The 10,599-nt window shown below is 62.0% G+C and overlaps 1 protein-coding gene across 1 annotated transcript in view; it reads right to left on the bottom strand.

Moving 5' to 3' along the window:
- CDC42BPG (CDC42 binding protein kinase gamma) overlaps window positions 1-10,593 on the bottom strand; it is an 18,938-nt gene extending 8,345 nt beyond the window's left edge. The window contains exons 1-24 of the mRNA XM_025046359.1: window positions 10,414-10,593; window positions 7,763-7,854; window positions 7,599-7,682; window positions 7,125-7,220; window positions 6,666-6,814; window positions 6,063-6,156; window positions 5,606-5,806; window positions 5,227-5,479; window positions 4,793-4,865; window positions 3,878-3,975; window positions 3,709-3,789; window positions 3,311-3,417; window positions 3,029-3,208; window positions 2,643-2,735; window positions 2,380-2,501; window positions 2,231-2,303; window positions 1,892-1,998; window positions 1,692-1,806; window positions 1,329-1,477; window positions 1,157-1,245; window positions 814-863; window positions 628-738; window positions 495-545; window positions 99-204 (exon numbers count right to left, since the gene is read on the bottom strand). Coding sequence (XP_024902127.1) covers window positions 99-204; window positions 495-545; window positions 628-738; window positions 814-863; window positions 1,157-1,245; window positions 1,329-1,477; window positions 1,692-1,806; window positions 1,892-1,998; window positions 2,231-2,303; window positions 2,380-2,501; window positions 2,643-2,735; window positions 3,029-3,208; window positions 3,311-3,417; window positions 3,709-3,789; window positions 3,878-3,975; window positions 4,793-4,865; window positions 5,227-5,479; window positions 5,606-5,806; window positions 6,063-6,156; window positions 6,666-6,814; window positions 7,125-7,220; window positions 7,599-7,682; window positions 7,763-7,854; window positions 10,414-10,573 — 2,734 coding nt within the window. The 5' untranslated portion in view covers window positions 10,574-10,593. The remainder of the gene's footprint in view (window positions 1-98; window positions 205-494; window positions 546-627; window positions 739-813; window positions 864-1,156; window positions 1,246-1,328; window positions 1,478-1,691; window positions 1,807-1,891; window positions 1,999-2,230; window positions 2,304-2,379; window positions 2,502-2,642; window positions 2,736-3,028; window positions 3,209-3,310; window positions 3,418-3,708; window positions 3,790-3,877; window positions 3,976-4,792; window positions 4,866-5,226; window positions 5,480-5,605; window positions 5,807-6,062; window positions 6,157-6,665; window positions 6,815-7,124; window positions 7,221-7,598; window positions 7,683-7,762; window positions 7,855-10,413) is intronic.
- Between the last annotated feature and the right edge of the window lie 6 nt (window positions 10,594-10,599).

Here is a 10,599-nt window from a genome sequence, read left to right as displayed (position 1 = left end):
GCCGGCATCGGCTGGGGTGGCTTTTGTTCCAGACACTTAGGGGCTGTGGCTGGTGCCTGGGAGGCAGGTGAATGGGTGTGTGGGGGGGGTGGTCTCACCATCACAGCCCAGGCCCTGGCGGCTCAGGCCCAGCATCAGCGAGGTGCAGCGCAGGCACTTGGTGGGGGATGGGAAGCTCCGGGGGCGCAACGTGTGTGAGCCGGGCTGGGGAGGGGGGACATGGCCGTTACTCATGTCTGACTGCAGCCTCCCAGGGCCCCAAGCCCCACCCCCGAGGCCACCTCAAGTGACAGGTGGAACTAGGGAATGAGCCAGGTGGCAGCGTGGACTCCGAGCCCCAGTGAGTCTGTGGGAGCACTCAAACTCATTGCCACCGCTGCCACCCCCAAAGTGGTCTGCCAGCCATGATGCACATGGAGGAACCAAGAGGGCCCTTGGAAACCAAGCAGAATGGTGTGGTGCCCCCGCCCCATGCCACCCTGCTAGGCACTGACCTTTGCAGGAGGACCTTCTGTGGGAGCAGCAGGTGCTCTGGGGAACACAGCCTGCAGGAGAGGGCAAGCGAACAGGTAAGAAGAATGTGGGCAGAGGGTGCCCCCCAGCTGCAGGTCTCCCATGGGTCCTTACCCCCAGGCGCAGGCTGCGGCGGCCCTCTGGCCTCAGCTGTGGCTCTACCCCAGGCCTCGGGGCCTCTCCTGAGATGCCAGGGTCCTTGGAGGCATCCTTCTGGGGACCGGGCTGGGGAGCAAAGACAAGGCCCCTGTGCTTCTCCCCAGGATCCCTCCCCAACCAGCCCCTGTACCCAGTTCTTACCTCTAAGCTCCGGAGAGACAGGAAGGGAATCAGAGAGTTTGAGGGCTTGTCTGCAAACAGAGCGTATGGGTCACTAGGGTTGGCGTCCCTGGCCAGGCTCTAACACTTATTCCCAAGGTACCGAGGAGCCTTAGTTTCCATCTCAGTAAAATGGGGCAATGGCTGCAGTATTTGGTGTTTGTGGGGGACATGGCATACAGCAGGTGCTCACAGATGGTGAAGTACGTGGCAGTCTGGAACAAACTCTTGTCTCCACAGCCCTGCGAGGCTGCGTGCTACCCCCTTGGTAACTGAGGCTGGACTGGGGGTCAGCTCCCGGACAGGCATGCAGACAGCCACTCACCTCCCGGCCCACGGGCCCGCAGCTCCTCCCGAAGTGCAGCCAGCTCCTGCTGCAGGCCCTGATTCTGCTTCTCAGCCTCCTGCAGACGGCTGGGGGAGAACCCGGTGAGGGCCTGCCACAGGCCGCGGCACCGGTCCCAGATCCCCACTGAGGCACCTGCTCCTGGTCTCACCTCTCAGCCTGCAGCTGGGCCTCCTGCACCTGTGTCAACTGCTCCTGCAGTCCCTGCTTGGCCCGGATCTCGGCCTCCAGCGCCGACTGAAGCTCCAGCCTGGCTGAGGCCTCCATCTTCTGCAGCCGCCTTGCCTTCCATTGGTGGTCCTGGTGGCCAGGCGGCACCCATGTAAGACGGCCCCTCCCACCGGAGCACACCACTACCCACGCCACCTGGCTAGGCTCGAAGCCCCAGCTCTGCCACTGACCCACTGTGAGCTTTGGTAAGTCACTGATCTTCCGTGAGCTGTGTCCTCACCTGCGGAGTGAGGCTGCCGGCAGCGCCCCCCACCCCCGCCACCCCGGGTATCTCTGGGCTCACCAGTGGCCGGGCAGGGAGCATCTGGGTGCCCGCGTTCCTCAAGGACTCTAGCTCTTCGGCCATCTTGGTGGCCAGGGCCTGCAGGTAGCCTCTTGAGACCTTCTCATCATTCACCCTGATTGGGAAGGGGACTCAGAGTCACGGGCTGGGCCCTCAGTGCTACGTGGGCCCACTCCAGCCCCCAGCCCATCCGCACCCACCAGCCGAGGATGTCCGTTATCTGCGCCTCCCAGTTGCCTTCGGTCTCCTGCCGCTCGCCTTCCAGCTGCTGCCGGCTCTGCTGCTCCCGCTCCAGTTCTTCCACCAGCTGGGGGCCGGGTGGGAGGTGGGGTCAGTCCCCAGGGGCTCCAGCACCCCGAAGCCTTGCCCGTGTCCACCCTTGCTCACCCACTACAGCTTGCCTGCCTGCTGTGAGCTCTGCAGGGTGAGGAAGACAGCCAGCCCCGGGACCCGGCAGTTCTGCCCGGCCACCCTGCCGTGTTCCCTGCTCTGTCCCACTGCCTGGCCATCTGTCCTGCCCTCTTGTCTGCCCTGCTCACCCGCTCTTGCTCTTGGCTCAGCCGCCGGTTCTCCTCCTGGAGCCGGCACAGGGCCTCCTCCTTCCCACTGAGCCTGGGGAGAAGAGGGTGACTCAGTGACGCCCAGCCTGGGCCCTCACCCTGTCCCCCGCCCGAGCTGCCCAGCTCACCCATGGCCACGGGCCTGCTCCAGCTGTACACGCAGGGCTGCCACCTCCTTCCGCAGCTGGGCTTCCTGGGGCCCACCCTCAGGCAATCCTGTACCATTGGTCTCAGAAGCAGAGTGGACGGTCTTGGGGACATGAAGAGGGGTCATGCAGGAGTCCGAAAAGCCATGGCCCGCCCTACCCCTGGGGCACAAGCCTGGACCTGAGGGCCCTGAGTGGGGTCAGGCCAAGGGATGTGCCACCTGGCGGGGGGTAGACCTCACTACCTCGGCCCAGGGAGACTCTTTCTCGAGGTTCTGCTCCTGCTGTCTCTGAAGCTGTGTCACCTCCCGGCTCAGGGTGGCCACCTGGCTCTCCAGCTGTGATGGCGTACAGAGGCAGCCAGTGTTGACCTCATTCACCCCAACCCTCTCCCTGGCCTTCCTGCAGACTCCTGGGCTGTCGGCCACAGGAGGAATGGAGGCGGTGAACCCCCCAGCCCGCCCCACCCTAACCATCATCCCGATGCTCAGGCCTCTGCCAACTGCAGTGGGGGGCGCAAAGGCACGTGCTGTTCCCAGAACCCTGAATTGAGCTCCCTGGAATCCCTCTAGCTATGCCAGGGTTCATGGGCCGGGCCCTACTGCTGTCCCCACCTACCCCTGTCACTCACCTCCCTCTGAGCAGCCTGGGCTTCTTCCAGCTGGGAGCTCAGGGCCTGGGTCTGGCTGGCTGTGGCCACTTCTCTCTCCTGGGCCTCCTGCAGCCTTTGGAGCAGCTCCTCCTGCCTCCCCTGGGCTCTACGTAGCTCCTTCTCCTGAGCCCGCAGCCCTGCCTGAGCCTCAGCCAGCTCCTGGGGATCGGGGTGGGAGTAGGGAGGACAAGGCCAAAAGTCAGGGCAAGGACCTCTTTCGCACTGAGCCCTGGGCCACTGACCACCTCACCAGGCCCTCACCTGGAGGAGTCGGTCTCTCTCCTGTTGTAGATCACTGTCCTGGCCTAGGCTACCAGCAGGAGGACCATCTGTCAGGGACAAGGGGGCCTTGCTGGCCATCAGCGTCTCTGCCAGGAATTGTCACTGAGACCCACACATACTGACTGCCCCAGCCTCCTCAGCCAGGCACTTCACGTGCAGTGTCTCACAAAACCCTCGTTACAGCCTGAGAGGTGGGTCTCCTTGGTCCATTTTCTACGTGCAGGCTCAGAGTTTAAGATAATTCCCTGAGCTCATGTAGCATGTGTACAGCAGAAGCAGGACTGGAACCCAGGCCGGACTCAGGTGTGCTGGGAAAGCAGGCCAGCCTCCAAGGTAAGGGTAGGGGGAAGAGATGGGGCAGGGGTGGGTGGGGATACCTGACAGCCTGTCTCGTAGAGTCTGCACTTCCTTCTGTAGCTGCTCCAGCTCCCGATGGTCTGAGGAGATCTGCAGGGCCTCTGCAGTGGGGGGACCCACAAGTGCGCAGTTAGTCCTGAGGCAGCAGCCCCTGGGTCAGACGCACCCTGGCCAGTTGGCTCCCCATACCTTGAAGCTTCCGGTTCAACTCCGTCTTCTCCTGCTCTAGACAACGGAGCTTCCGCTCCAGGGCAGCCAGCTGCTCAGAGCTGCTTTCAGGGCCTGGACTGGGGAAAGCAGGTCAACACGGGTTGGCAGAGACCCCACCCCCAAAGCCACCTCCATTCTCCTGCATCTAATCATTCATTCACCCAAGAAACGCCCACTGTGTGCCAGCTCTGTACCCAGCCCTGGGCTCTGAGAAGAGAAATAAATCAGACCAGACACTGCCCCTGGAAGGCTCCAGGCTGGTACCAAGGGCAGCTACCCAGGACAGTGGTTCCGGGGTTCCGCAGGCCCAGGTTCAAGCACCAGCCCTGGCCCTGACATGCTGTGTGACCATGAACAGTCACCTGACATATCTGAGCCTCGGTTTCATCACAGGAAAATGGAAGTGACAACAGGCCCTGCTGGCCCCTCGCTCAGTGGGCACTCCTGAGTGCCGGTCAGATGTGTTTGCCTATACCTCGGAGCGCCTCCCCTCAGGACCTCGCTGCATTTCAGGCCAGCCCCACAGGGGGAACCGGATCGTGCCGCCCACTTTACAGAGGCACAAGGTGAAGCTCAGGGAGCAGTGGGAGCCCTTTCACTGCTAGTCTCTGGCTCCGAGTCCAGTACCCTCCCAGCCTGCCGCAGAGGGTACTGAGAGGGCCAACTTCTGGGGTGGGACCCAAACGGGGCATGGGTGTGGCATTACTAGGACCCTGAGGATGCGGGGGGCTGCCCTGAGAGCTCAGAGCATACTTCCTGAGCAGCTGTCACATGCGGGGATCAGATGGGATATTCAGCCCCTTTCCCAGGGTCCTTCCTGCAGGTTACATTTCCAGCATCCTCCAGGCCAGGCGGCCCGTAGCTTCCCACCAGGTGTTTGAGGACTAGACTTACCTGCCAGAGGTGTAGGTGAAGCCCACAAATGGTAGGTGGTGGCCTGAGAAAGTCTCTGAGTCAACAGGCACAGCTCCAGGCTGAGGTGGGACCCAGGAGACACTCTGGGACTGGGAGTGCCAGCCTCCTCCTGCTCAGTGGGAACCCAGGTGGGTAACATGGCCCTCACCTAAATGGGCGTTTCCCATGAGTCCTTGAGGACTCCGCTGGGAGTCCTCTTCCTCATACGACTCTGGTTAATAGGATAACACGAGGTTAAAGGACCCTCGTTGGTACAACCCACCTGAGGGCAGGTGAACCATAACTCCAACAAGCCTCTGGGGTTCGAAGACCTCACCCCCAGCCCAGCAACCACTTTGGGGAACTTCTAGGGAGCTTCTTCCTATAGCCAAGGGGTGCCAAGGAAGCTTTTCTACTGCAGTGAGACTCGCCACTCACCGGATGGTTGAGGGTGTCATCATCCACGTCGAAGTTGGAGGTGTCCAGGGGCCCGCGCAGCTCAGGGATATAGGGGGCGGTGCTGGTCGCCAGCCGCTCCCAGTCCACGCCTTCGAAGAAGGGGTGGTTCCGGAAGTCGTCCAGTCCTCCGCGACCCAGACGCTCCTCCTGGCGGCACAGCAGCTGGCGGATCAGGTCTTGGGCGCTGGCTGGCACATCAGGCACATCTGGGGGGAACTGCAGGTGGTCCTGCAGGCCCAGGGGAGGAGTGCAGGTGGGTATCCGGGATCCCACCCCCCACTTTCGGGCATCATCAACCTCTCGGACTCAGGAGTCCTGCTCCCCTCCCAGAACCCTGGAGCCTGGCGGCCAGACCTCATGGTTCATGATCTTGCCGTAGGTTTCCACCAAGGATTCAGCGTAGAAGGGCGTCTCCCCGAAGAGCAGCTCATAGGCACAGACACCCAGCGACCACCAGTCACACTGTGGGCCATAGTGGCCCTTGCCCTCCTCCATGGCCTGTAGGATCTCAGGGGAGATGTAATCGGGCGTCCCCACTGCCACCGACGAGTCCACCTGTGGGTGGTGGTATTGATGGCGCCATGAGGACAGCCTTGGACCTGGCTGGGCCTGCTAGCCCATCGCCGTAGCCTGGGTCCGGGCCTGGCACCCCCACTCCCGAGGGCTTGGCTGGCCTGGGGCTCCCACCTGGGGCCTGGGCCTAGTCTTTCCTTTCTCTGGGAGCTGATGCACTAGGCCTGGTGCCTTCCAGGCTTCTGGGAGCTCTCCCGGCTGGGTGTCCCCTGCCCCACCCTGGAGTGGGAGTCCTTACCATGCCGCTGTTGTTGAGACGTAGGCAGGAGCCAAAGTCAGCCAGGCGGATGTGCCCATTCATGTCTAGCAGGACATTATCCGGCTTGACATCCCTGGGGGAGAGGGGCAGGGAACGCGAGGGGTCTGACTTGTGCACGTGGATGTGGTTGGGGCACATGCCTGGGTGTGTGTGCATGAGCAAGTGCACGCACAAGCAGTATGTGTGCATGCACGTGGGAGGGGGAAGCCTGGTGGCCAGGAAGGAAGAAGGTGGTTAGACTGGGGAAAGGGATCCATGAGGACAGCCTTTGGAGGCAGCAGGGTGTGCTGTGGGGGATGCGAGAGTCAGACTTCCCTAGTGCAAACCATGGCTCGGCCGCCCACCAGCTGTCACCTTGAGCCAGGCGGGTGCTTACCTGTGCTAAGCCCTGACTTCCTCATCTGTAAAATGCGACAATATCGGCCCCCATCACATAAGGTTTTTGGTGTGAGGATTCAAAGGCATCATGCGTATGAAGCACCCGGGACAGGCCTGGCACATGGTGAGTGCTCAGCAAATGTCAACTGTCACCAGAGCTGTCAGCAGGGGCTAGTTGGGGCAGAGGGGGCTTTGCAGGCCAACCTGTGGACGTAACCCAGTTGGTGCAGAGAGTGGATGGCCAGCACCATCTCGGCCAGGTAGAACTGGGCCAGCTCGGGCGGGAGGCGGTCCTCGAAGCGGCTCAGGAGAGTGAGGAGGTCCCCACCGGCGTAGTAGTCCATCACCAGGTACTGGATGGTGGTGGGCGGGGGTAAGAATCAGACGGAAAAGTGGGGCACCTGCCCCAGGGCCCCACTTCCCACTGGTCCCTCAGAGCTCTGGGAGGCAGCAGGGTTGTGCCTCCCAGCAGCTCGGGGGCAGCCAGCTCCCAGCCAGAGATCGGGCAGGAGGCTCCAGGCCCTTGAACTGGTGGGGAAGACAAGCCTATTGGTCCCAGGAGAGATCTCTCTCTCTCTCTCCTTGGACCCAGGGCCTCTGGCACCCAAGGGCTTTTTCTATGTCCCCAGGCAACCCCCCTCCAACCTTGCCCAGTATCCTCACCAGGTACTCCTCATCTTGGAAGGCATAATGCAGAGCCGTCACCCAGCGGCTGTCCCCCTTCACCAGAACGTCCCGCTCCTCCCGGAAACAGGCTGTCTATAGCAGGTTTGGGGAGCAGAGGGTGGGGTGGGATCAGAGCCCAGGAAAGCCCCCACATCAGCTCAGGGCCTGGAGTGCGACTCTGTAAGTCTAGGAGCTCGGATCGTGTGAGCTCAGACCTGTATGACCCCGAGCCCACGCTTTATGGCTCTGGGCCTCGGTATCATCACAAGAAAAATGGGAAAAACTCTGCATGGTTCTAAGAAAGGCTTACTGTGAAGAAGGGAAGGGGGAGTGGACGGCTACGGAGGGTGGATCCTCTGCCTGTTTGGCAACCATGCCAGCCCCTTCTTCTGCATGCCCTATAGCCTCACAGGCAACAACTCCCCATGCCCATTTGTAGGGTGCCAAAGTCCCACCAGGCCCCAAACTGACCTCGGCCCTCTTAAGCATCTCCCATTTGTGTAGCATTTTCATGGCAAAAATCTGCCCACTGTCCCTCTGCCTCACCACGGCAACCTGCGGCCACAGAGAAAACTGCGGTCAGCACAGCTGGGCATGAACATCCTCCTCCCACCTACCCCAGGGCCTCTGCTCACCTCCCCGAAGGCCCCTCGGCCGATCACCTTCAAGATCTCAAAGTCATCTCTCCGCAGCCGCAGTTCCTTCACCTTTGTTACGAAGGGGCTGGCTGAGGGGACAGAGAGTGGGGCTCAGGGCATCTGCGAGGCGGGCCCCAGCTTCTCACCTGGGAAAGCCAGGAGCTGCAACTCCCACGTGCCAGGGCAAGGATGACCTCCCCAGGGACGGTCTCTGGCCAAGGGCTTGACGGGCACTGCAGCCCATTCAGCCATGATCAGGAAGCATGCAAGGTGGATTCCTGATTCTGCTGACCCCCTTGTCCCCAGACCTCCCTGGACCCCTGTCTCCAGGCTTCAGGCAGCCTGGATCCCAGGTGCTGATGGAACTTGTAGTCCTCCCCAGCCTGAGGGCTGACCCTGGCTGGCCAGGTCACCCTGGGGCCGATGGGGATACCATTTCCACCCCCAGCTTACAGTTCTTGGCCACCTAGCAAGACCAGGCCAGGGCCTGTCTTGGGAAACTGGACAGGCAACATTCCTTGTCCCCAGAGAGGCTTCTCTGCCATTGAGGAGCTATGGGCCCTGGTCCTGGGACCCTGTAGGCACAGAAGTACCTGGCTGGAGGTGAGGCCTGGGGCCGCCCTGGAGGACAGGTAGGACAGTGGTTCTGCAGGGCCCTGTGTGGGGCCTCCTTGTTGGCAGGCATAGGTAGGTCTGCCCAGGTTCTCACAAGACTCAAACACAGGGCCAAAAAGCCTTTCCCTGGCGCCTGATGCTGGCACCAGAGCGTGTGAGCACTCGGGACCTCCTCCAGGCCTGACCAGCCCTACAACTCCGAGCCCTGCCTTCCTCTCTGGACTTGGCCTTCACCGGGCCAAGAACCTCCTCCTTCCTCACAGTCCCTCATACTTCCATGAGGGGCATCTCTAGCCACTCCCAGGCCCTTTGCAGGCCTGAAGGAGAAAATCGGGGCCTGGAAACTTAGGGAGGCAAGAGTGACCAGTAGGGGTTGGGGGTGGCTGTAGTCTGGCTTCCTGCCTCAGTTTCCCCCACCAGGAGGTAAACTCCCTGCCAGCTGGGCAGGTCTGTGGGTGAGACGGAGAGCTGTTCCACAGGTTTATCAGGCAGAACCCCCGCAGCAGGGGTGGAAACCTCATTACAGAAATTAATTGTCTTTCCCAGGTCTGTGTGTGTAGCCGAGAGGAGCAGCCACAGGCTTCCGAGGGGGGACTGAGGCTAAGGCAGCTACCCATCGGCCAGGCAGGGGCCAAACCTAGGGCCCCTGGCTGGGAGATCCAGACCCCCAGGACAGGCGGCCCAGTCCCCTCGCCCTGCCCCAGGGGATGGGGACTCTGGGCAGGAGTGGGGACAAGTCGGGGCAGAGAGTGAGTCAACGCCCTGCAAGTTACCTCGGGAGATGTCAACAGACAGGCCCCCACGCTGGGGTCCCAGGCAAAGGTGCCGGAGGCAGGCAGGGAGGAACACGTGTGTGCAAACACTCACACGTGGGTGTGGGTGTCACAGGGGGTGATGACAACACAGTCAGATACACACACAAGGTGCAGGAGTCTGGGGAGACGGGCCAGCAGCAGAGGCAGGGGCCTCTGACTGCCCTCACCGTGGAAGGAAGGGCTGGGGCTGGAGGCCAACTCACTGGCATGTCTCAGGTGCCCAACTGTGCCAGGCTGGGCCTTGCGCCTGCCCAGAGCTCAGGAGTGCCAGGAACGCCAGTCGCCCACTGGGCAAACACCTGCCTCACCCACCCTCCAGGCCAGGCCCCGTGCCTTCCCTCCATGGCCTGGCCGGGTGTGACCAGGGAGCCCTGGGGCTGGCGCCAGTGCCCACACTGAATTCAGGGTCACCCCAGGCCAGCCACTCCCGGTGACTCAGATGAGTCAACCAGGAAGGGGTGCAGACCCACCTCCAGCCAGGCCCCCCTCCCTGGCCCTCGGGAACAGCCCTCAGGAAGCCTGGCCAGCAGCCTACACAAAGGGGCTGAGTTTGGTTCCTATATCCAGCCTGGGGTGGTCTTATATGCAGGGAAATGGAAGTGTGTGTGTGGGGAAGGGGCGGAAGTGTGCAATAATTACAGATATGTGAGTGGAAACAGACGAGCGTGTAACAGCCAGTGTGGTTGGGGTGGTCTGCAGGGCGAAGTGTGGGGCTCCCTGGGTATCTCCATGAGCTGCATATTAGTGTCTCAGTGCATCTGTGTGGTATGTGGGAGACCGAGAAAGCATGTGTGTTAGTGTGTGACGTGCATGGGAGTCTGCGTATGTGAGAGTGTGTTCTCATGGGTCACGAGGTGTGTGATGTGTGAGCAAGGAATCCTGGACGTGACTTTGTGCAGAGCATGTATTGTGTACCTGTGTCTGGGATCTATACCAGAGACCGAGTTTCTGTGAGTCTGTGTGAGATGTGTGTTGTGTACACGTGCCAGGGTCTGCGAGTGGGAAGGCGAAGAGCATGTGTGTGAATCTGAGTGAGGGTAAGGTGAGCAGGTGACTGAGAGGCCCGCGGGGTCCGGTGGCACGTGTCAGGGTCAGTTCAAGGCGTTTGGGGGGTGTGGCTCCGGCTGTTGGGTCTGTGGGCGTGGAGCATGAGGGAGAGGGTCCAGGGGGGTGTCCTTCAGTCAATCCCCCTCCCTCGGTCCCGTCGGGGTCACTCACCCCAGCTCAGGAACTGCGCCACGTTGCGCTCTCGCCGCAGGGGGGCGCAGCTGAGCTCGTGGTGCAGCCCCAGCAGCAGATCCAGGAGGCCGTCGAGTCCCGGGCCGCCGCCGGCCTCGCTCCGCGCCAGCCGCTCCAGCGCACGCAGCCGCTGCTCCATGGCTGCGGCCGGAGCCCCGCGCCCGG

This window comes from Pteropus alecto, unplaced genomic scaffold (genome assembly GCF_000325575.1).
Source record: "Pteropus alecto unplaced genomic scaffold, ASM32557v1 scaffold43, whole genome shotgun sequence".
Classification (NCBI taxonomy): Eukaryota; Metazoa; Chordata; class Mammalia; order Chiroptera; family Pteropodidae; genus Pteropus; species Pteropus alecto.
Note: the sequence above shows the minus strand (reverse complement) of the source record. Positions and strands in the feature narration are given on the sequence as shown.